The sequence below is a fragment of the Chrysoperla carnea genome, chromosome X, assembly GCF_905475395.1.
Source record: "Chrysoperla carnea chromosome X, inChrCarn1.1, whole genome shotgun sequence".
NCBI lineage: Eukaryota > Metazoa > Arthropoda > Insecta > Neuroptera > Chrysopidae > Chrysoperla > Chrysoperla carnea.
In genome coordinates, this window is record NC_058342.1 from 24958947 (window position 1) to 24982809 (window position 23863).

At 30.8% G+C, this 23863-nt stretch overlaps 2 protein-coding genes across 2 annotated transcripts; one reads left to right on the forward strand and one right to left on the reverse strand.

The window, feature by feature from the left end:
* Positions 1–3559: 3559 nt before the first annotated feature.
* Positions 3560–7858, reverse strand: LOC123302510. The gene is made up of 4 exons (XM_044885463.1): positions 7751–7858; positions 7101–7293; positions 5685–6026; positions 3560–4568 (listed from the first exon to the last, which is right to left on the reverse strand). Exons 1-4 carry the CDS (start codon positions 7795–7797, stop codon positions 3699–3701), a joined length of 1452 nt encoding a protein of 483 aa, XP_044741398.1. The 5' UTR covers positions 7798–7858; the 3' UTR covers positions 3560–3698.
* A 3771-nt stretch (positions 7859–11629) lies between these two features.
* On the forward strand, positions 11630–15825 carry LOC123303019 (nischarin). The gene is made up of 3 exons (XM_044886112.1): positions 11630–12320; positions 12977–13147; positions 14048–15825. The coding sequence occupies exons 1-3, from the start codon at positions 11691–11693 to the stop codon at positions 14645–14647; spliced, it is 1401 nt and encodes a 466-aa protein (XP_044742047.1). The 5' UTR covers positions 11630–11690; the 3' UTR covers positions 14648–15825.
* Positions 15826–23863: the final 8038 nt, after the last annotated feature.

Sequence of the window (23863 nt, forward strand, 5' to 3'; positions counted from 1 at the left end):
GTATTCTGTTATTTCTAGTTGATTGATGAAAATTCCATCTTTCTAGTATGTATAGAACAGTGATTTTCTCGATATTTTTATAGCTGTGCACATTTAAATATTCTCTCTAAACCCATCGAATATTATACCTCTAAACTGAGATAGAGGGTTGCAAATATCTATGCAGATTGGGTTAATGTCAAGGTTGTGTCTTTTGCAGGTATCGAGCTACCAATCCCCCAACCCCCATAACACAAAGTTATATTTTTCGCGGTTTGTTAGACTTTGCCTGTTATTTGTTCATAATTAATAAATATATTACCAAAGAATACAGATGTATCTGTTTTCTTTGATATTACTATACAAAACAACGATGGACATAACTCAATTTTTTCAACTAGGTGGAACCCTACTTTGACGTCCAAAGCCAGCGTCAAGCGTCATCATGAGGTTACATCTTTAAGATCATCTGTTGCATTTAATTTTATACATTACCTTCTTAAAATCAAAAGTTTAAACAATTTGAACTTCTGGACATTCTCCATACGTTGATAAAAAGCTATGAATTTTTGGAAAGGACACAAATAATAAAAATTGACCACTGTCTTTTTGTTTTGTTTTTCTTTAATATAATAAAAACAATAAACACAATATAATAAAGGATGGATGTTAATACGAGAGGTGAATTTGGCCCTAGAAATTCTAGGTTCCTATTTTCATAAATGACTGTTAGGACTATTGTAAAAAATCGTGCGAATTAATTCAAAAAGTTCAATATAACTACTAAGAAATATGCCTTAAGCTAAAGATGGCCCAAAAATTCAACCAGAAGACCAAAAGAATTCGTAATCTACACCTCAAGATCAAAAGTCTTCCGGAGTAAACCTGTATGAATTTTATCCTTTTGTATAATTTGAATAAGTGGACTTGTTCAGAAGAACAATGCGCATGCTTTTTGTGCACTTATTAATTTTTTTCCTGTAGATTGTAAGAGACAGATAATGATCTTGTTCAAAATAACAATGCGCGTCGACTTTTGTGGGAGCGCATACATTATTGACCTCTTACTACAGAAAAATATAAGCTTTCTTTTTTGAGCACCCGCAGTCGACGCGCATTTGTTTTTTTCGAAAAAGCTCGATGTATGAGGGTGCCAGATTAACAGAACATGCGGATGCTTTTTTTTGGACACTCACACAAAAGCGAATGTATATTGTTATTCTGAACAAGCCCATGGTGTACTCCATAACATATTTAAATTAGAAAATATTGCGCCTTTGTGCTCATATACAATAATTTTAGGCCCCTGGGCAACAAAAAGTAATATAATAATGTAAAAAACATTGATGAGTGTTCTAAATTAATGAAAAGCAAAAATAGCGTATGTGTAAACAATTTTTGTTCTCATTTTTAGGACCAAAAAACTCGTTTTATGACACCCATCTTTTTAAAGAAGTCAATTGTTTGATTTTTATATACAATAAAAATTGTAATTTTTTGTTCATGATCAATCAAATATTAATTTTTAAATTAATTACTAATCACATACTCATATTAATAAAAGATAATTAATAAAAGTTTCAAATCATTAGACGCATGCACAAACAGTTGCGTCCAATGTTAATTATTATTTTTTTTTTTTTTTTGTAAAAAATGAGACGCTTTTTTCGTTTAAATTATACTTCCATAGCCTGAGCCTATTGGACTACCCCAAGGCAGAACAGAGGCGGATTTGATGGTGATGGCGCTCTAAGCCAAAGCGGGAATACAGAGCCGTCATACCCACATTAGGAGCCGTTTCTTTTTTTTTAATCTTCGTAAACCAAGTGGGTCTCTTCCAGGTGTGTGGTGCCCCTCTCAAATAATTTGTATTCCCTCCTTTTTTTTTAGTCTTCGTAAATCAACGTGGCGCCCTTCTCGTAGAAATAATCCAAACTTCTTAAATTTCACACCTTGTAATCCTCCTAAAAATCCCCCCTCTCTCATAAAGAGGACTTGATAATACCATACCCCAAAAGTCCCTTAGACAGAAGCTATTATTACAGCTCTATGGTATGATCTCTATGGTAATAACTAACATAACTCACACGTTATGTACATTTTATAACGATACGATTTTTCCTCTAATTAAAATTAATGATTGGACGCAATTTTTTGTGCATCTGGTCTTCATATTAATTAATCAACAATTCAATATATACAATAAAAATATTACATCCAAAATCGGTTATAACGACATTGAAACGACTGTACAATTGTGGTTTTTATATTTTATAATTGTTATAAGCGATTGCTATACACTCTATCTTTACAAAATATCTTCTAGAGAAAAATGTTACTAGGAACTAATTTAGTGTCCTTTTCATTAAAAATCATTCTTCGTCGAGAAAAATGAAAGCCAGAAGACAAGAAACATCACAGATAAAATTCTAATTCCAGCTAATAGAGGTACCCTCGGCTAATACTATTTGGAGCCTTCGTAATTGCCATTATGTCAAAAACCTTTTTTCTATTTTATTTATATAATACAGTGGAACCTCAATAAACCTTAAGTCGTAATACTCAAGCTGAACAAAAGTTACGTCTCCTTCCGCTGAACCACTAAATATGCGGTATCTCAAATTATTTAGACTTTGTTGGTTAGGTTAGAGTGGCTGTCTTGGGATGGAACACACTTAGACCATAGGGTCCGTTGTGATTCTGAAAAAGAGTTGGCCCATCCCCGACCACTACTCCATGAACCATTTGGAGCTGTTTAAGAACAGCGAGAGTGCTTTGACGTCGACGGACGGACGGATACTCTTTATCTCGAATTTCAAAAAGCAGACTTTATAAGTCGTAGTTAGTAAAATAATCCTCTGTACCTCAAGCTACTTGTTAAATCGAAATTTTTTGCATTTCCCTTGAGATTCGAGTTATCGAGGTTCTACTGTACGACATTATTGCAAAATAAATTGACAGGTTATGTATAGTTATGATATATAAATTATAAAGCAACCTTTCTACATTTCTATGGAGAATGGTGGCCTTTTGTACCCAGGAGATCCTGAGCTGCAGTCCAAAAAGCCCTTAAGTAGATCTGCTCCTGTCCTAGTAACATAATAATTTTTCAACGTTTATTACCACGCCAATACGAATAATCGTCAAATTCAAAGATATCATGAGATGCCCCCGTTCAATATGTTTAATCGATTCATCGTTATAACCAATTTTGATTATAGTTTAAAAAAAATTTAATAACAAGATCGAATATCACATGATTTTGAAGGAAACGTTATTTTTTAAAATTTTTGATTCAATTGTTTTCAAGCAAATTACAACAAAATTAAATAAAATATCATGGTAATAAAAAAAAATTAATGCATCCTTGAAATTTTCAACATTTTTTATTAGGCTGTAAACACCTGATCGATTTAAAAAGTAAAGCTTTGTGGAGTTGAAAAGCAAGTTGGAAGATAGTTATTGAAATAAATACTACGATACTCGAAAATCTCACCATTTCAATCATCATTACAAAGCGACAGGGGCTAATAAAAATTTTTAAGAAACAATATGCAAGGGCTTAAAAGAAGGTCTAGTGAAATTTCGGACAATGTTAGTTTCTAGTTTTTTAGAACATTTTCGGGACGCTGTTCACTTCAATTGAATCAAAACAACATATTAAAAATGACAATTTAAGAGAGAAAATATGACAACATAAGTCAATAAAAATAAAAAGTTTATTTCCTTTCTGAATCCGAATCGGAAAGTTCGCCCACAGCTGACAGAGATTCTTCATCTTGCCGAAACGTTGATGGAATAGGTGGTAAAATAAACTGACCTAATCCAATTGGATGCTGTGGTATATTAATATCACTGTCATCATTTGACTCATTTGATTCCCGCTGCAATGGCGCTAATTTATTGATCTTCTGTTTGTTAACCTTATCTCGAACATTTTTATACTTTGATATTCGTCGTGGATGTGGCAAAATATGTACCGTACTACGTGGACCAAAATATGATGAATTTTGATCATGATTCCTATGTTCAACATCCTCCGAACTCGATGATTCTGATTGTCGATTATCAGATTTTTTCATTTTATGACGGAATGCACTTGTTTTACGAATCTCTTCACATGATAATTCAGAATTTGTTGGATCATATCCACCGCCATTTTGTTGAGATTGTAATTCACGTATTTTTGCTTCACGTTGTTCCCATTCTTCGCGTTTAAATACCAAAACTTTCTCCAATTCTTTGAGTACAAGTTTTGTTGCCTTTTTCTCATCTTTGTTAAGTGGTTCATCGTATGGTACCGTTTCAATATCAGCAGCTTCGTCATCTTTTCGAACATATAATTCGAATATTTGATCAATTGGTTTATTCTCTTCTTTTGATAAATCGATCACTTTAGTGTCATTTAAATTTTCTTGGATCGATGCACTTGTTGATGGTAATATACTGCTTGTTTCCTTTTTGTGGAAATTATTTTGAATTTTTGTTAATTGTATTCGACATATTGATAAATATTCTTCTAACGACTTGAATTCGGTTATTAATGAATCGAAAGTTTTATCGATTTCTTTACACTGTTCTTCATCCAGCTAAAAAAAGTAAAATTTTTGTGAAAAATATTCTACAAAATTCTAAGATTCGCAGTAGCTTCGATATTAGTAAGTAGGCCGATTTAAGGGGTCTTTTAAGGGAAACGAAGAGATATCAAGCTGAAATTTTTTAGCGTACTCAGGACGTAAAAAGTGAGGATCGTTCGAGAAACCAAGGCTTTTTTTTCGTCTACATTCAGAATCTTGCCTTGGCGCTTGTACTACCTTTAACATAAAATTTCTTACCGATCTGTATATTTTGATTGTTCCCAATCTTCCGAATTTTCGGAAAAATTTATATTTAGATAAAGTTTTGCCTCCAAACCTTAAATAAATCATATGAAATTTCATCTAATTTGAGTAATTCTTTTGTTGTCCAATCAGTTAGGTTAGGTTAGAGTGGCTGTCCTGAGATGGGACACACAAAAAGTCCGTTGTGATATCGAAAAACGGTTGGCCCATCCTCGGCCACTACTCCATAAACCATTTAGAGCTGTTTAAGAACAGCAGGAGTGCTTTGAAGTCGACGGACTTTAGGTCGGAGAGGTCGTCAAAGAGAGGCTAGCTCAAGTAAGTCCATCTCTTCATGGCAAGAGCTGGACAGTGACAGAGACATTACCTCCTCCTCCCCACTGTGACAGATCCTGCAGTAGTTGTGATACACTGTCAGGCCCAGACGGTCAGCGTGGCCTACCGCTCAACCAGTGTCCTGTAATAACCGCAACAACTTTGCTAACAGAGGCCCTTGGAAGGGATATATGATCTTCGAAACGCCTACGATTTTACTCAGACCATATCTGTCTTGTAGTACTACAAGTATGCTCCTCCCTCCATTTAAGATTGGTCCTTTTTAAGATATTCTCCTTAAAGAGCAGCTTGCAGTTCGCGAACGAAACTGCCGGATGGCTATTGATGCTTGTGTCCATCAGCATGGTGTCATTTCTAGCAAGCTCGCCGGCTTCACAATTTCCTGTAATGTCTCTGTGTCCCGGTACCCATATCAGGTTTACATTCATTTGTTCCGTCAGCTCATTTAAGGACGTACAGTAGTTCTGTGCTACCTTTGAATCCAATTAGTTACGGAACGCTAAAAAAAAAAACAAAAAGAACACATACCTCTGTCTCCAATTGTGCAATCACATCCCATGATTTATTCAACGATGAATGTAATTGCAATGTCATTTGATAAACATTAATGTAGATGTCATGTTGAGGCCTTTGTACTTTGTTTGCATTTAAGAATGGCCGTTTTTTGTGCTCAATACTACGGAATAATTTAAACGAATGTATTGCTTTTAAGTATGCTTCATTGATTTGTTTGCTCGTCTTTGGTAATATATATTTGTGCATGTACTTCACTTGTGCATGTGTGTTCGTTTGCCAAAATTGTACACAATAGCATAAACCCAGTACACGTAAACATTCCGATTGGGTTAGAAGGAACATTAAATATAATTTCTGTAACAAACAAACAAAAAACGTTTTATTATTAAAATCATATTTCCTTCTATTATACAAGGTGTCCGTAAGTGCCGCACGCTTTTGTTGCATCAGGTAGAAAAAAAATCTAAGACGAAAAGTCCTTTTGCATTTTTTGATTCGGTGCGCGGATAGTTAGCTATTAATTAAAATAATTAACCAATCAGAAGCATTCTAACTAAAATTTAAAATAACTCGATTCTGACTGAGACTGACTAATTAATGATTTTTGATAGATTTAAAAAAATTAGTCCAAATCTCAGTCGAGTGGTTTTAATTTTTGGTTACAATGATTCTGATTGGCTGCCTATTTTAATTAATAGCTAACTATCCGTACTTCGGATCGAAAAATGGAAGAGGATTTTTCATCTTAGAATTTTATTAAAATGGTATGTCTTTTCCGGTTTTTGAAAACATGCAATATCAACATAAAAGAGCGGTATGGGGGAGGTTGGTAAGTTTCCACCTCCAAGAGACACATCCATGACACGAACCCAACTTACATACCGGCTTTCAATCTACTAGTTTAAAGAGGATTGGTTTTATTAAAGTTCATAGTTATAAAACCATAAAAAACATAATATTTCAACATTAAAAAGCGGGAAGGGTTGGGAAGTTGACAATCCCCAAAAGACACATCCTTCATGCTAACCCAACTCACATACCGGCTTTCAACCTTCTCTCAATTAGGAGAGGCTGTATTGAAATTCAAAGTCATAAACCCCACGGAAAAACATAATATTTTGACATAAAAAGGAAAATGGGGTTGGGAAATTGACACCCCTCTCTAAAAAGGTAAATTCTTGAAACTAACCCAACCTTGGGGAAGTACAGAAGTTAAAAGCCATAAAAACGTCAAAAGGCAGTTTTTTAAATGGGAGCCGCTTTCACTTCTTGGGGTCCGCAAATGTATATTAATACATAAGAGGGGTATCGGAAATGGGTTCTTAGCACCTACACCAATGGATCACTTTTTGTTGCGTTAAAAATACACAACATTTGCATGCGAATTTTTATAGCTAAGTGAAATTATTCAAGTCACCAATACCGTACATCTAAGTCATTTTCTTCATGTGGTTGTATGTTGGACAGTGATTCAAAAAAGTATGGAATATTCACGGAAACAGCTTTCACAATGTTTGATGTACATTGATTTAATGTTACGATTACTTCACGTAAAATAATTGCTGTTGATTTTTCCAAATGTTGTACAATCATTGATAATTTTTCCTGATCATTTGTAAATCTAAAAAAAAAAATGAAAAACATAAATTTTAGACTTACTTCACAGAGAAAACACGCTCATAGTTTAATCGACATATGATTTATTACTCTTTAAAACAGAATGGCGTCCGAATTGGTCTCATGGTTTTTAAAATTTTACTTGCTCGATCCCTACACCTAACACTTTTTGTTTCGCTAAAAATAAATAACATTTAAAGGTATGCAACTTTGTTTATCCTTGGTCTTTTTGGGCTCAACCAGGGCCCAAATATATTGAAGACTATTTGTAAAAACAAAAAATTTTAATATTTGTCAGGGCAAACGGCTAGTGTCCTTATTATTAAAACTGTTATGAACGTTTGACAGTCCTGGTTTACTTTTAAGTGCCACGTTTTTATTTTTGAGAAAAGTAAAATTTGAAAATTTTTCGAGGAAAATATTTTGCGAATTATAAAAATAGAACATTAAAATATACTTACTTAGGTGATCCAACAATTAAGACCGAATAATCTCGTATAATTTTCATAGTATTCTTAAAAGTTTTATGTAAATTTTTGATTAAATTAAAGAATTGATCAAATTCACGTTTAAATAAATATTGTTTGAATTTTGTAAATAATCGTACACTAAAATATGTTAACGCTGGCGTTAACATTGTCATTTGTACAAATGGATTACGAAATCGCCACATTATTGCTGAACTTAATGTTAAATATGTGATTTCAATCATTTCACGTTTGTAACTTTTACATGAGACATTATCTACTTCTGGCGGTGCACTCATTTCAAGTAAATCGCTGTCGTCTGATAGCAGTAATTGGGAGCATAATATCTGTTCCACAAATGATTTGTAAATCTGTAAAAAAACAAAAATTTGAGAGTAACATAGCCAAAGGTGTAGCTAGATAATCAAAGGCCTTGGTGTAAAAAAAACTGAAGCTTTAACTACACTGCTTATGTTTTATCAAATAACTACAATAATTATCAAATCTTCTTCCGTAGTAGGCTTCTTAATCAGCTTAACCAGCACTGCAGTAGTCATATTATCTGAGTCACTATCAATAAAAATGTTTGGGCCAACACTACTTATAGAAGGTTGATTAAATTTTTCAATTTTGGGTAATCTTAATACAACACTGTATAAACAACAGAAAGAATACAGGGGAATTCCTCTGCAAGTATCGAACAGAAAATGAAATGAATTTTTAGTTAATTCAATACAGGGTTTGCTGGTTAATGTTCGAGAGCCCCCTGAGTTTGGAGATCCCGGAGCACGACAACATCTAGCCCTTCGGTAGCTACGTCAATGAGTATAGCTCCATCACTTATATTTCAAATGCTACAGGCCCCACGAAACTAGCTTCAAAAATTTTTTTGATGAGGGCGTCGATAAAAAAGACAGGCGGTTGATTATCGGAGCTTAGAAAAAAGTGGTGAAATCGTTCTCGTTGACTAACAAAAAAAAAGGTAAACGATGTAGATAAGTTTTATTGAAAAGAGCGATCATAAACGAAAAAATGTGGAGAGGGTCTAATTATTGATAGAATTTTCTACGGGCCCCGCGCTTGCTTAATTCGGCACTGATTATCAGATAGATCTATACTTTGTATTGAAATAGGATTTTTGTTTTCATAAGGAGTATTAACTCAATTCACATACAAACCAACTTAATTTAGAAGGGATTCTAAAGTTAGGTATGCAAAACCTTGAAAACAGCGAAAAAATATTACATTTCCACATAAAAAAGAGAGAGTGGAGTGTTAGGAAATTGAAAAAATAAATTTCGAAAATTCACGAAAAATGACTGATATTAAAAACTGAACCACTTTTGGAAAATGACAATAATTTTCTCGTTATATAATTCGACAAACATTTTTTTTCGCAACGAAATTTCTAAGACGCATGCAATTAAAAACATTTATATAAGATAATCTGACTTACAACAAATTCGATTTCGTCGAATAAAAACAGCTGAGAAATATGTTTATTTTCAAATGTTTTAAGTTATTATTCAATGAAACATCAAAATGTATTATTTAATGCTTACCATTTTTTCAGCTGTGGTTAATCGAACTTCCGTTTGCGAAATATAACTTTCTGCTGTCTCGTCAACTTTCTTCTTCATTTTCGGTTTATCCAAAGCTATTTCGTTTACTTCAAAATCGTTTAGTTCATTTTCAACTAAGTATTGATACAAAGGGCTTCCCTAAAAACATACACACACAGTTTTTTATATGAAAAACAAAAAAAATTTCTGTGAAAAATTTTACCTTTGTAACAACTTCTTCATCATTTTCATTCATAGCAAAATTTTGCTAAAATTCCTTGAAAATAATAGAAAGAAAACAAATCAAAATAATGATACCGGGATAAACTAACCACTCAACAAATCAAAATCGATTATGAAAAATGATTAAATAATTTTAACACATTTTGTTGACGTACTTTTAAGATTATACTTAGGTTGATTAATACTGTTTTATTTATCAAAATAATCAATTATTACGAATTCATGCATTAAATACCATTTTTTTTACATCAAAATAATATAAACGTCACTTTACACATTAAGCACATTGTATATTTTTATCATATGTATACATAATGTTTATGTTAAATTCCCACACATAGAGTGAGCTCTAAAATGTATCTCTGCCATCTTTGAGTAAAAAGTAAAAGCATTCGAGAGACTTAAAACAAATGAACATATATGTCAAATTATGTTTAAATTAATTGTTGAAATACCCTGTACCTTTAATAAATTAGAAAAGTTTAAAAAACCAACACATTTATGGCGATCTTCCATTTGTTCTACTTATCACAAGACTTTCTAGTTAGAATTATCTAAAAATTTTCAAGTCTCTATTTGTTACAGTTTTGGGCATGCAGGTTAGAGAGAAGGAGAACGATCGCTACGCACTAAAGCATAAGCGCGCTATGTCCCTGAAAATTCGTCGGTAAGAAGTATCTGCGTAGTTAGCTGTTTATGAGTATAAGTAAATGAAGTTAGTTGCTTAATGTACAAATTTAACAACAACCCGCTTTTATTGAGACAACTTAGCGATCGCAGCGCCTCACTTATTTTGTCCGTATTTCTGGGACACTATTCCCTTCAGCGATCGTTCTCCTTCTCTCTAACCTCCATGGTTTTGGAGAAAATGGACACCAAAGTTTTACCCTAATTTGCTCTTTCACGCGAAAAAACTGATATGTACGCAAAAATGTTTCAAACAAAACTGTTAACTTTTTTATATTTAAACTTTTGTCCTATCTTTAACGGTTTACCCAAGACCTATTTGAAACATGTTGCTCATTTACGAACCTGAGAATGCTATAAAAATTTCAGCTGATAATGATGACGGAGGGATAGACGGAAATGGACTAATTAGGTGATTTTATGAACACATATACCAATTGGTACTAAAATCTAGGATACCTTGATATATATATTTCGTATATACAGGGCATACAAATTAATGATGTGTTTCTACCAAGTTAAATTAGATATTTTCAAGGAAAAAAGTTTCTATAAAAGTCCCAAATTTTGTATTAATAATTCATCATATCTAAAATTCCAATAAAAGAAACAAACCCCGAATTATATAAAATGGTCTTTCAAAATTTTAAATCTAACCCTTAAATGGTAACGGTTGAGATTGAAAGCAACAACCCAAGGCGAACGGAGGCCTGGTTGGATCTGGGTTTTTGAAATTGTAATTTTTTTTAATTTGTCAAAATGTAATAAGATTTTACATCTAAGAGTTTGCGTTAAGATCAGAGCGCGTAAGAATAATAACACCTTGAAGACTTGAAGGCTGTGTCTACGTGAAAATATGCTAATTTTCTTATAATAATTAATAAATAAGTAAACATAATTACTAGTGATAAATCATACTCTTTTCTCTTTTTATTAGAAGAGTTAATAAACTCTTATCGCAATATAAAATTTTGTGTGTTAATTATAGTAGCAAATAATTTTTTTATTTTCGTGTTCAAAATGGTTTTTATTTAAAAATACAAAAGAGTGCAATTATAAATTCGTTTCATTTCAACAAATAATTTAAAAAATGCAGAATTGTTACATTCATTTTGTAACCGGTTAGTTTATTGTTTGTACGTAAATTGAAAACATAATTCTATACAATGAATAAATAAATTAGAAATTTACTTTAGCATGTGCAAATCAAATCCTAATTATAGTTAATTAGTCATTTTTCAATCCGGCAGTGATCAATTTAAATGGAAGACTTCCCAACAATAATTTAGAACGCACCCTAAAATGCAGATGTGTCATATCCATAAATAAACATCACTTTTTTTTCTCAAGTTTATGTTTTTATGCTGTCAAATATCCAAACTGTCAAAATAAATCAAAAATATTGCAAAATATAAAAGTAATGTCTAAAAAAACATAAAAAAATGGCAAATTTTTTCGAAAATCGTAATAATACAACAATATCAATACCTCGAACCGAGGAAGAAAATAACATAATTTTCTATGTGATCGAAATGCAAGTGGGCTCAATAAATTGGACCGTACGCCATCGATACAGTGATTTTTACGACTTACATATAAAACTGGTATCGGATCATGGTGTACCAAAAGATACGATACCACCGAAGAAAATTATACGAAAAAAATGTCCATTTTTTATATCACAACGACGTGAAGGTTTAGAAATTTACATGAAAACAGTATTAAATTATTTACAACGTGCATTACCTTTGGAATTAGCATTATTCTTAAATTTTCAACTTTATGAAATCACTTACATATTACAAGATTTAGCGCTAAAATTCTTTTTAAAAGGGGATACTTTGTTACATTGTGCACAATGGATTATTATGTCACCGTTACAGTTACATGCGTTAAGTGAACGTTTAAAACAACCGTGTCCAGAAACTGTGATTGATAAACGACGTGATTTTAGTCACGTCTTAGATGTTTGTTCACAAACGCATAAAGTTTATGTGATTGGATCAGATGAACCGTATGAAACCAGTAATGTTATTCCAAATTCATTAACTTTTGAGTGTTCATCATTTAAGGTAAAATTATTTCTTAAAATAGCTCTCTAGACCTATACGTAGTATTTGAGAGGTTGTTGTCAAGGTCTAACAACTTTTTCCTCCTCGGAAATTTACAAAGTAAATGAATTCTCTTTCATAAAGCCTGAAAAACAGGTGCATTGGGTATTCAATCAAAGAAACACCCGTGTAAGGCTGGTAAACAAATTCGTGCATGCTAAGACCCAATATCTCGACAACAACTGGCTTATTAGTCGAGGATAGGGAAAACAAAAGTCTTAGAATTTTTATGTAAAAATGACACCTAGGTCCTGGACTATTATAGGTCCTGTCCTTAATAATGAAAATTGATTAGAAAATTTTGCTTAAATTTTAATGTCACCAGAGTGGAGCGTAGCAGGGAAAAAGGGTGCCTATCTGGGTGAGTCGGTCGTTGTGTACTTTGTACTACGCATCAGGCTGTCTTTTGTTTTCAATCAATTTAACAATTTCAATTGTTTTCAATCATTGACGCGTAGTAAAAAGTACGCAACGACCGATGACTAGACTCCATCCAGATAGGCGTATTAAATTCAGCCACGGGCGCTTAGAGCTCGGCATAGGAAGTTTCATGCCCTTATTATATATGTTCTTGATACACACTTTTTTTTTTTATTAACTAAAAAAATTTTTTTTAGGCTTTAAAACAATTGCGAATAACAAATTTTCCATTAAAAAATATTACACAATTAGGCACATTAAGGGAAACATTGCAAACATTAAAAATTGAGAATACAAATGTACAAAATATCAGTCAAGTATTACTTTGTGATTCAATTCATAAAGTTCCAAATTCATCTACTTATCAGGTAAGAAAAGTTTTATTTGTTTACGCCACAGAAACTACACTTAGAAAAAATGCGACTATTTTAAAGTACACTTTTACAGGCATGTATTTGTTTTTGTTTGTTTTGGGCACCACCAGGGCTCATTTTAAGGGCAAAGAAGTTAAAGCACTGTTTATGAAAATTGTCGAACTTTTTAGGGAGTACTATTTTTCCTCTCCAACTTGATGTGTTTTTCATAGCCGAAAGATTTTTCGTTGTCAAGTTATGAGCGATTTTGTAAGCGGTGATAAGATGTCACAAAATTCAAATATCTCGAAATATCTTTGAATATATGAAAACGATTGAATTGTAGACGATAAATTTAAAGAATATAAAGTTTTTCAGAAATACGATATCTGAGACACTGGGTAAGTGGAATACCTCTATAAGTGAGACAAAGCAATTCCCTTGATGCCTCACTTAACCAGGTTCCACTGTATATAGCCAGAACCACATAAATTGTGTTTTGGGGATCATGAAACTAGGTTAGGTTAGGTTATATTGCCTGTCCACGAAGGACACGCTTAGGCTATAGAGCCCATTGTGATACCATATGTTTTACCACCTTTCCGCCGATAATTTCATTTATCAGCTCCTCAATTTCTGTTACTGAGTGCACCTCCTTCATGCATATATCATGCACTACACCAGCTCTTCACAACTATTAATGAAATTAATTTTGTTGCGACGGCGGGGATGGAACCTGCTACCCTTAGCATACCGCGGACGGAATTGGTTACGCCTTAACCAACTGAGCTAATATCATCATGAAACTAATTCATAACGCATTACCACCCTCTTCTCGCTGACCTTTTATACAGCAAATAAGTCTATATTTTCGTCGGAAATATGATTAAAATATCTTTTTCAATTTTTTTACAGATTTGGACGAATTTAACAGAATTATATTTAAGTGATAATCAATTAACAAGTATTGATGAGACAGTAAAATTGATGCCAAAATTAAAAATATTAAATTGCAATCAGAATCAACTAAATGATATCAAAAATTTAGTACATCTATCGAATTTAAGTTACGTTTATCTCTCATCAAATCTATTTTATTTAACTGACAACTTACATACAAAATTGGGTAACATCTTACATTTAGATCTATCAGCGAATTACATCAAAACGTTGCAAGGTTTCTCAAAACTCTACTCATTAGAGTTCTTAGACATCAGTTCGAATCAAATATGCAGCTTGGATGAAGTGAAACATATTGGAAACTTACCATGTTTAGAAAATTTACGTTTAACTGGTAATCCGGTATCGGTCATTGTTGATTATCGTGTTAAAGTGCTGGAACAATTTGGTCCACGTGCCAGTGAATTATGTCTGGATAATGAAATGCCATCTCAAACTGAATTGGACACGATATGTGTGCTACAAGCGATACGGATTGTGAAGGAGGGCCGAACACCAACATTTGATGGAACAGAAAATCCATCGTTATTTATGAATAATAATTCTACACCATAATTTTATCATTTATTCCCGGGTTTCTAATATTTTATTCGGAATATTCAGCCTAAAGGGTCTTTTACCTTGTTTATCGTTGATCATAAGAGAGTAAGGGTGGGACAATTTTCCCCTCCAAAAGAACTTAATTATTTTAAGTAATTAGGAAATAACTCTCAGTTTTTTTACTCTTAGCTTGAATGAAATACAGTGAAACCTGGGTGAATGAGACCTGGAAAAGCGAGAAAACTCTACAAGTAAGATTAATTACCAGGTCCTGCTATTTCACCCTTTTAAAACTAATAAGTGAGAAACTGGAATCTCTATAAAAAAATAATTTTTTCCCTACTTTCCCTGCTTTACATGCTAAGGATTCCCAACAATTATTATAAATTGCGTCCAGGTCAGAGCTCCGACCCTTTTTTTTCTTAATAAGGATTGTGTATATAATTTACACATTTCATGGCATTAGTGAAAAATTTTCGTTTTTAATTTCATACATGAAGCTAAAGCTTCACAGGAGTAGAGAACGGCCTTTCAGTAAAAAAAATTACACTGTCGTGAATCACGAAAAATCACTTTTACATACAGGTGCAAAATTTTCATGAATACAAAATAACTACACATTATACTGAAAATCCAATAAACTACAAGTAAGGCCATACGAAAAGCTTTAAGGATTTGTTTTAAAAAACTTGTACATCGAATGATCTGACTTGTAGTCTAAGAGTTGAGTGACATTTTGAAGCAGGTATTTGAGGTACTTTGAAAACTTCTCTAATACTTCTTCTGCGATAGCTAAATACGAAGTGAACCCCTGGCTGAAAGGTTTATCTTCAAAAATAATAATATATTCTTTTAGGGACTCACTTCGCATTCAGCTATCGTAAAAGAAATATTCGACAAGTTTTCAAGGTGTCTCAAATACCTGCAGTAAAATGTCACTCAGCTCTCCTACTATTGTATGTCATCATAATACACAAAGCACAATCATACTAAAATTCTAATATGCTACGCTTTGAAAATACGTTGGTAATAATACTAGAATCGTGGGGCTATTGATCTTGCATCAAATCAGGTATTTTTCCAAGTTTTCGACCTCAGAATACGATAGGATCATGCCAAAAATAAGAAAAATCTCGAAAATTTTGACCTTATTTCAGTTTCTGTCGATTTTGACCCGACGGGACTGTTTTTTCATCAAAAGCTTTTCAAAGTTTGTCTATTTTTTCAAGTTATATGGTTTTTCGCAAAATTACATCTTGTAAACCGTTAGAGACAGATAAAAAGTTTAAACGTAAAAAATGTTCCTTATACAAATATAAACATTTGTTTATCCGTGAAGGCGCAAATCCAAAACTATAAAAAATAGGGACCTGAAAATTTGCAGGTATAACTTTGGTCTTGTAAAACATTCTGAAAAATAATTTTTCGAAAAGTTTTGAAATTTACGCACCAAAAAATAATCGATTATTTTAACCACAGTCATATAAATATACAAGTCAGGAACATATGTTCCCATATTGAAGAACGTATTAGTTTCCAAAGCTGCTACCCAGTAACGCCACCAGTATCGAATCCAAACCAGTTGCCAATAATTAATTAATTTATTTATTAATAATTTATTTTTATTTCAGCAAATATTAATATCTATTAAATCAAATTATTTATTAACTTAATGAAAATATAAATAGAATTTATACAAAATTAAAACTAGTTTATTTATTTTAAATTTTTTACTAATATTGCTATTTGGATTCGACATATGTGGCGGTGTCTAAGGTTTAATAATGTAACTAAAATATTTGCATGGCTTGTATATACACGATTCCTCTTAAACCACCACGATTCTAGCATTATTATCTTTCGCTATAAACTTGTATAAACTACAAATAAATAATCAGTAAAACATTGCCTTAAAAATATTCTAACAATATAAATGCCATTAACACAAGGGTGTAGGTGGTATCAATAATAATGTTTTAACAAAACAAAACGAATTCTAAACGTAACTTTTTTTTCAGTTTTAATATATTAAAATTTTATAGTAAGACAAAATAGATTCCAATTAGCCAGTATTTCTTGAAATAATATTGAATAATCTGAATTCATCTTTATAAAACAACTATGTTATTTGAACTATAAATAGTACAATGGCCAAGAGAGGTTCATTCTGTATTTGGTGTACAATTTTACGCCTCAGTTTTCCCTTGAAATTTCGACCCGTTGATCCCGAATTTTGAAAATGGAATGTTCTAAAGTGCTAGATCAATTGTTTATAACAAATTTGTATCTATAAACAAATGTACTTTTTCCATAATTGTTAGCAAAATTTTGGCTTAAAATATCGAATAATATTTCAATTAAGAACGAGAATATTTCGAATTTTTCTTTTCTCCCTTCTAATAGAGATAGCTAGTCGTTTGACTAATCAATTTATTGAGGGGACCTTAATAAAGAAGAATAAACCATTATTAAACATCTCTGATGCAAAATAAATGATTGTAGCGAAGAAAAATTGTAATTTCATAGAATTTGTAACGAAGAACATTATGCCTTTCAAAAGTTCTTGATTTGTATTAAATAATGTAGGTTATGTACATTTTAGTGTAACAGTGTTTGCCTAAGAATTTTGGAGTGTAGTGCTAAGGAGAACCTATCTATATGGGAGAAAAATTAAAAAAGTGGCCAGCGGTAAGGAGCAAATTATAACAAAACTACAACTAAAAAACGCATCAAAATAGCGCTACCTTCTCTAACAACTTGTTTATATGTTTATCTTATTCTTATTATTTTGAGCTTTTCTTTTAAAACGGCTGTGGCTTTATTACTTGCTAATGTGGTGCCACCAATTTGACGTATTTGACGACCACTTTTTAATACATAGAGTTAGTTCTCCTTAGCTCTACACTCCATACTAACAATGACTAACAAGTATGGACTGTAGAGGTAAGGATACCAATCTCATATGGCTGTTTAACTCAAGAACTGTCCACAAAAAAGCAGTAAATAAAGAGGCTACAAAAGCGCTTGTATGGGGGAAGGTATGATCTGAACTTAACTGTATGTATATGTATGTATGGTTCTCTGGTACAGCAACGCCATCTTAATTTAAGAGTATTTGGGGACCATTTTTCATTTCACAGAGAGTGTACTCCTTACCTCTACCTTCCATACTAATAACGTAGCCAATTTTTATAAATAAATGAGGTTTCTTTATTTTAAGGGATAGTTTGGACAGAAAAGGATACGCCAAACACGAAGAGAATCGTTATTGGCCGCTGTACTACCGGTTCCGTACGTAGGAGGCATTGTCTCGTTTTAACTTTTAAAAAAATGATAAGATTGTTTCTTATTTATAAATGAGACGAATCTATTGGATTTAATTTATTTATAATAAAAAAAGTATAAATTAGCAATATTTATTTTTAAAATAATAATAATATTTTTACAAACTAAAGTGCAATCTTTAAAAATTGTTATTAATTATTAAAAATGTTTATAAACATTTGTACATATAATAAAATAAATCATTGGTATTAATATTAACTATAATAATTATTTTAAAATAAAATAAATGAGAAACAAACACTATATTCTTGAAAACATTTGTGATAAATAATTATGTTTACAATTTTTAAATATATTATTTTGTAAATTTATTTAAAAGTGTGTTTTTTTTTTAATGATTTTTATTTAGGTTTATCTACACCAAATTAAATCGTTTCATAGTAGATAGAAATCAGGAATCATCAGAGATTATCCATGAAAAATAGAAACATTTGAAAATGTACCTACTGGAACTGGCAACGGAGTGAGAACCACCTCTCCAAGGTGATTGAAAAGGATAATAAATGAAAGATCGTGATAATTACTGCGCATGTCTTAATATACAATATAATATCCTGGCGCGTATTTACAACATAATAATATTCATTTAATAAATATTATTCAATAATTCAACTTAACTAATCTATGATACATGTATACTTTAAAATATTTCTTGCAAATAAAATAATATCTTGTAGATTACCAACTTTCAGTAATTCAAAGTAACTAGATCTAAGATTAGATCTACCAACTTTTAAGCAGAATTTGTTGAAAACTACCAACTTTTAAAATCATATCTACCACTTAGACAGATTTTGGGTTGGCAACGCTGCGATATATATATATATATATATATATATATATATATATATATATATATATATATATATATATATAAAACGATTTACTAGATAAGATTCAATTGACCTATATTGCTCATATACAAGCTCAACTCAACCACTTTTTACGTCCTAAGCAAGCTTTAAAAATTTCAGCTTGATATCTCTTTTCGTTTTTGAGTTATCGTGCTTACGGACAGACAACCGGAAATGGACTTATTAGGTGATTTTATGAACACACCAATACCAAAATTTTGTTGGTAGCATCAAAACACTAATTTTACAATTTTTATACTATTTACATCTAAAAATAGTTATGCAAATGTATCCATAACTAGTTTTGGATGTAAATAGTACAAAAATTCAAAATTAGTGTACTATATAATAAATAAAAATAATACAAATTGGATAACATATCGTGGTTACCATGGATATGGCACACACACTACAGTTTTTGCCAATTTGCTCACCATGGCAAGCCGCGTTAAGTAACTTCGTTCCAAAAAAACTTTATAAAAAAATACAATTGATACAGGATCTCATTTGTATTTGTTACGTCACTGGACACTTTATCCATCTAAGATGGAGTACAAGAAAATAAAATATATTAAATTTTCGGGTTAAAAATAATAATTATAATTTGTACTTACCCTTATTAAACAGTACTGCGTTATAGGAAAAATTTGGAAGACAGTCAAAAGTATAAAAGACGCGCCTTAAGGTGTTAATTTTTATCATAGACTGTACGATCTTCATATATATAATACTCCTATATGGCCAGCCGAAAGAGAGAGACCCGGAGAATTTCGAAACAATATTTTCTCTCTCACACAGAATGACAGTGAAAGAAAAAGGACATTTTTTTCAGAAATGACATACCCAGGCGGTTTGCATCTCTTTTTACCTCGACTACGACGGGAGCTATGTGTTTAACAGGTATGTGTGTATGTAGGTATGTATGTATTTGGGTATGTATGTTCATCTGTCCCTTCATAACTTTTAAACTACATAATTTGATAAATGAAATTCGTTGAAAACGTCTTGATCGTCCGCTGGTTATAGGCTTAAAACTTACAAACTTAAGATTAAACTTAGTATACTCCGATATATTTTATATATACAAAAACTAAATAAAACCATTTTTGACAACATGTCTTTGGGAAAAGGGTGCCCATACAAGTGGGCAACAACGAATAGTAGAAAAAGAAATTTTTAGTTTAGGCCCCCACACGAAAACACAAGTCCACGGTTCTCACCAGTATAAATCCGGATTCCAGTGTCTGTAACCCCCCAAATTTTAACTCTAGACCCACGCCTGTTTTCAGGAAAATTAATGGTTAAATAAATATAGGTCTAATTTTATATTTTTACTTGTATCTACGATTCACATTTTCCCCATTCTCTATAAAGCAACTTGCCCTTCTCTTTGCCATCGGCTGGCGGCGCCCTTGTGGGAATATCAGTTATGTGTGTGACATGTATGTACGTGTGGCTATCTTAGAGTGGATATCTTTCTTTACTAACATGACGTAAAAAAACAAACCCTTGCGTAATCAACTCTATCTACACATGGTATTTCAACCATTGTATGTTTTCACTTGTTTTTATCGTAAAGTTAAATGTAGAGAAGGGGAGAGGGTAAAATAAGCCAAGATGAAACTTACATTGAAATACTTGTCCCCCTCTTTGTCATCGGCTGGTGATGCCCTTGTAGGAATATAAGTTATGTGTGTGTGTGTAACATGTATGTATGTGTGGCTATCTAAGAGTAGCTATCTTTCTTTACTTAAATGACGTAATGTAACCCATGCGTAATCAACACTGTCTATACATGGTATTTCATTAATTAACTCAGTCAATTGTTTGTTTTCACTTGTTTTTATCGTAAAGTTAAAGGTAGAGAAGGGTAGAGGGTAAAATAAGCCAAGATGAAACTTACATCGAAATATATTGAATAAACATGAAATAAAAGAAAAAAAGAATTGTTTTTTTTTTTTTTTTAAATAGATAATATGTATATGATAATTTTTTAATAGTTTATTGTATTGAGTTTTCAACATGGAAAAGTACAAATATTGCAATACACCGACTTATGTAGCCTGGCTCATTAAGTAACATTACCTTAAATAATTTGCGGAATGTTTATTTTTTTGACTTTTTTTTAACATTACTTTTTTTTATTTATTTATTTTTTTTTTATAATTAACAAAATGAAATTAGAAGATATATTACTTCCCAGATTGACTGTTAGATCGATTCATTAAGTTTTTATTTTTTTTTTATATTAATTTTTTGATATATTTTTTTAACAATTTGTGAATAAAATTGTCTTTATTCCAACACAATTCATGAAGTTATTATTTTTATTTATGGCCGTACCAATGTCAATTCTCCTTGATAATTTTTTATTCTCCTGTTCTTGCGCTCTTAATCAATTTATTTTCGTTATTTTTTTTTTTTTTTTTTGTTTGTTTTTATTATATAATTATTACGTAATATTCTTATACTTTGATAATTTAAATGAAAAAGAAATTATGAAAGTATAAAAATTTACAAATAAAAATTTTTGCATTTCACTTAAACAACTATCAAACCAAATTTGACTGTAAAATGGTTAGCAAAGCTCGTACAAAATAGCTTTGTATTTTTTTTTTTTTTTTTTATTTAAAATGTTTTGAGTCTTCATTTTAAAAAAATAGAACAAACAATACTTTTGGAAAAATTAAAACTGAGCATGTTGTGTGTGATTTTTTTTATGAAAAATTTTTATGCAAATTAAATGATTTTTTTTCAGCAATTTTACTTTTAAAAAATTAATCTCATTGTCAAATTGTAAATACACAAACATCGCCATTTTGTATCAAGTTAAAATGCACATGCACGCATTTGAAACATATGTTTTGTACTATTTTTTTGAAAAGTAAAGACGGACAAATTGAATCTTCCACTTACAATTTCGAAAATTATTTTTTTTTTTTGGAATATATATTTATTTATTTATTTTTTTTGAAAAGTTTTTTGTATAATAAGAGGACCTATTCGAATAATTAAATGAAATAAATATACGCGTTAAAATTTATGAGCGTATATGAAAAAGTACTAATTAACATTTAATGGTTAATAATTATGCTGTATTTTTTTTTTTAAATTCATATTTAATAATTAGTTTGATTTTTTTTAATAAATGCAATTAATTAATAAAACTAAAACACTGCACTTTTTTAAAAATACAATAATAAGAATAATTAAATACAAAATCATGCAATGTATACAAATACTAGGATTTCAACTGCAAATTTGCTATTTTTTTAATTATAATAATCCCTAATTATATGCTTAAATATACATTACAACATATAAGGTGGGCGTAGTGCAATTCTTCAAACTCAAAACACATTCGAATTAAATATTATTCTGGAAATTCAAAGTTTTCATAAACGCTTTTTGTTAAAAAAAGAATAAAACATACGATTTATATTTTACTTATCATCGGATGCTGTTCAGACTTCACTTATAACCCCAAAGAACGTCATGATAAATCCCAATTTGAATGAATAAATGACATATCAAAATCTAAACTATGAAGTTAGATATGAGAAGTGGGATTTATAAACTTTCCGTCTAACTGGAACACACCCAAGAACTATTTAATTTGTTTGTTAATGTTTCTAACTTCGGGGTGATTTGCTTTTTTTTTTTATTTAAAGAAAAAAAAATTGGTAAGTAAAATATTTCTAGAAAGTTATTTCTAGGAATGTATGTTTCAAAGTATTTAAAATCTAAATAAAAGATGGCGATTTTTTGTTGTTGTTGTTATCGGACCTACATTCTTTTTTTCTAATGTTCGCTGTGAATATAGGTATACAAAAAGCGTGTAAAGAAACACAATATTTAAATAAAATAGCGCCAAAATATGATCAGAAAAATGAGATTTCTTTTAAAAATGATCTGATCATACCATTTTGAGGGGAGGGATGAGAGGGTAGTTTTTTTTTTTTTGTTTAATAAATATAATGTAAAAATTACATGTTAATAATCACATTTAGACTAGAGAATGAATTAATTGTTAATATTTATTGTTTAAAACGTAATATATATTGAATAATTAGGTTTTTTTTTTAAATATTTTGCACAAATGCCAATGAGATAAGCTATAGAACAACAAACATGTATTTTTAAATCTACTATTTAAAATATCAGTTTTAATAACATATACCATTTTGTCCATTGTTTATTTTTTATTAGAAAATTATTTATTTTCTCGTAAAGTCGAGCCAAAGAAGCTAAAAAATTATTTTAAACTTAGTAGTCCTCAATAACAGATTCGATTTTGTTTACATTTTTAAAAAGAGTATATTGATTGAAATATTGAATCCAAAAGGTAACATTGATATTGCCCCCTTCGATCAATATTATATACTAGAATCGATTTTCAATGAATTGATTTTAGTCAAGTCAAATTTATGAGAGTTAAATTGAAAGGAACTTTGGTTTTAGATAAATAGTTAATAAATGTTTCTGAATTGTAAGGAAAAAGAAGCTATATTTTATTATTATTAGATAAATTAATCCACCCCTTCGCCTTATGACTCATAGAGGATTTTTTGGTTGGCTATAAATTGATGAAATTAAAAAATTTAGAATAGATTCACTTGTTTGGCGTCTTCTCTTCCCTTGGCACAAAATAGTTTGTCAAACAAAATCAATTCTAGTTTTTAAGAACTCAACAAAAGTAAAAAATCATTCTTGATTCGACTATTATTCGAAATTTTATTTTGAATTCACATCATTATGATTGAAGTGAGCGATTTATTTCTGGAAAATTGTCTGACTTGAATTTTTGTTTGTTTTTTGTTCTTAAACTCGAATCTTAATATGTGTGACTTTTTAATTATTTCTAAGTCAAAAATTCTTTTTCACAAACATTTAAAATTTTACAAATTTTTTTTATACACAAAATGAAATATGACATTTAAAAATGTTATATATATATACATTGCGCATATAAATATGCGCATTATGTCATAATCATAAAAAGATTCGAGTATTTGGCGCATTGGGGGAGCAA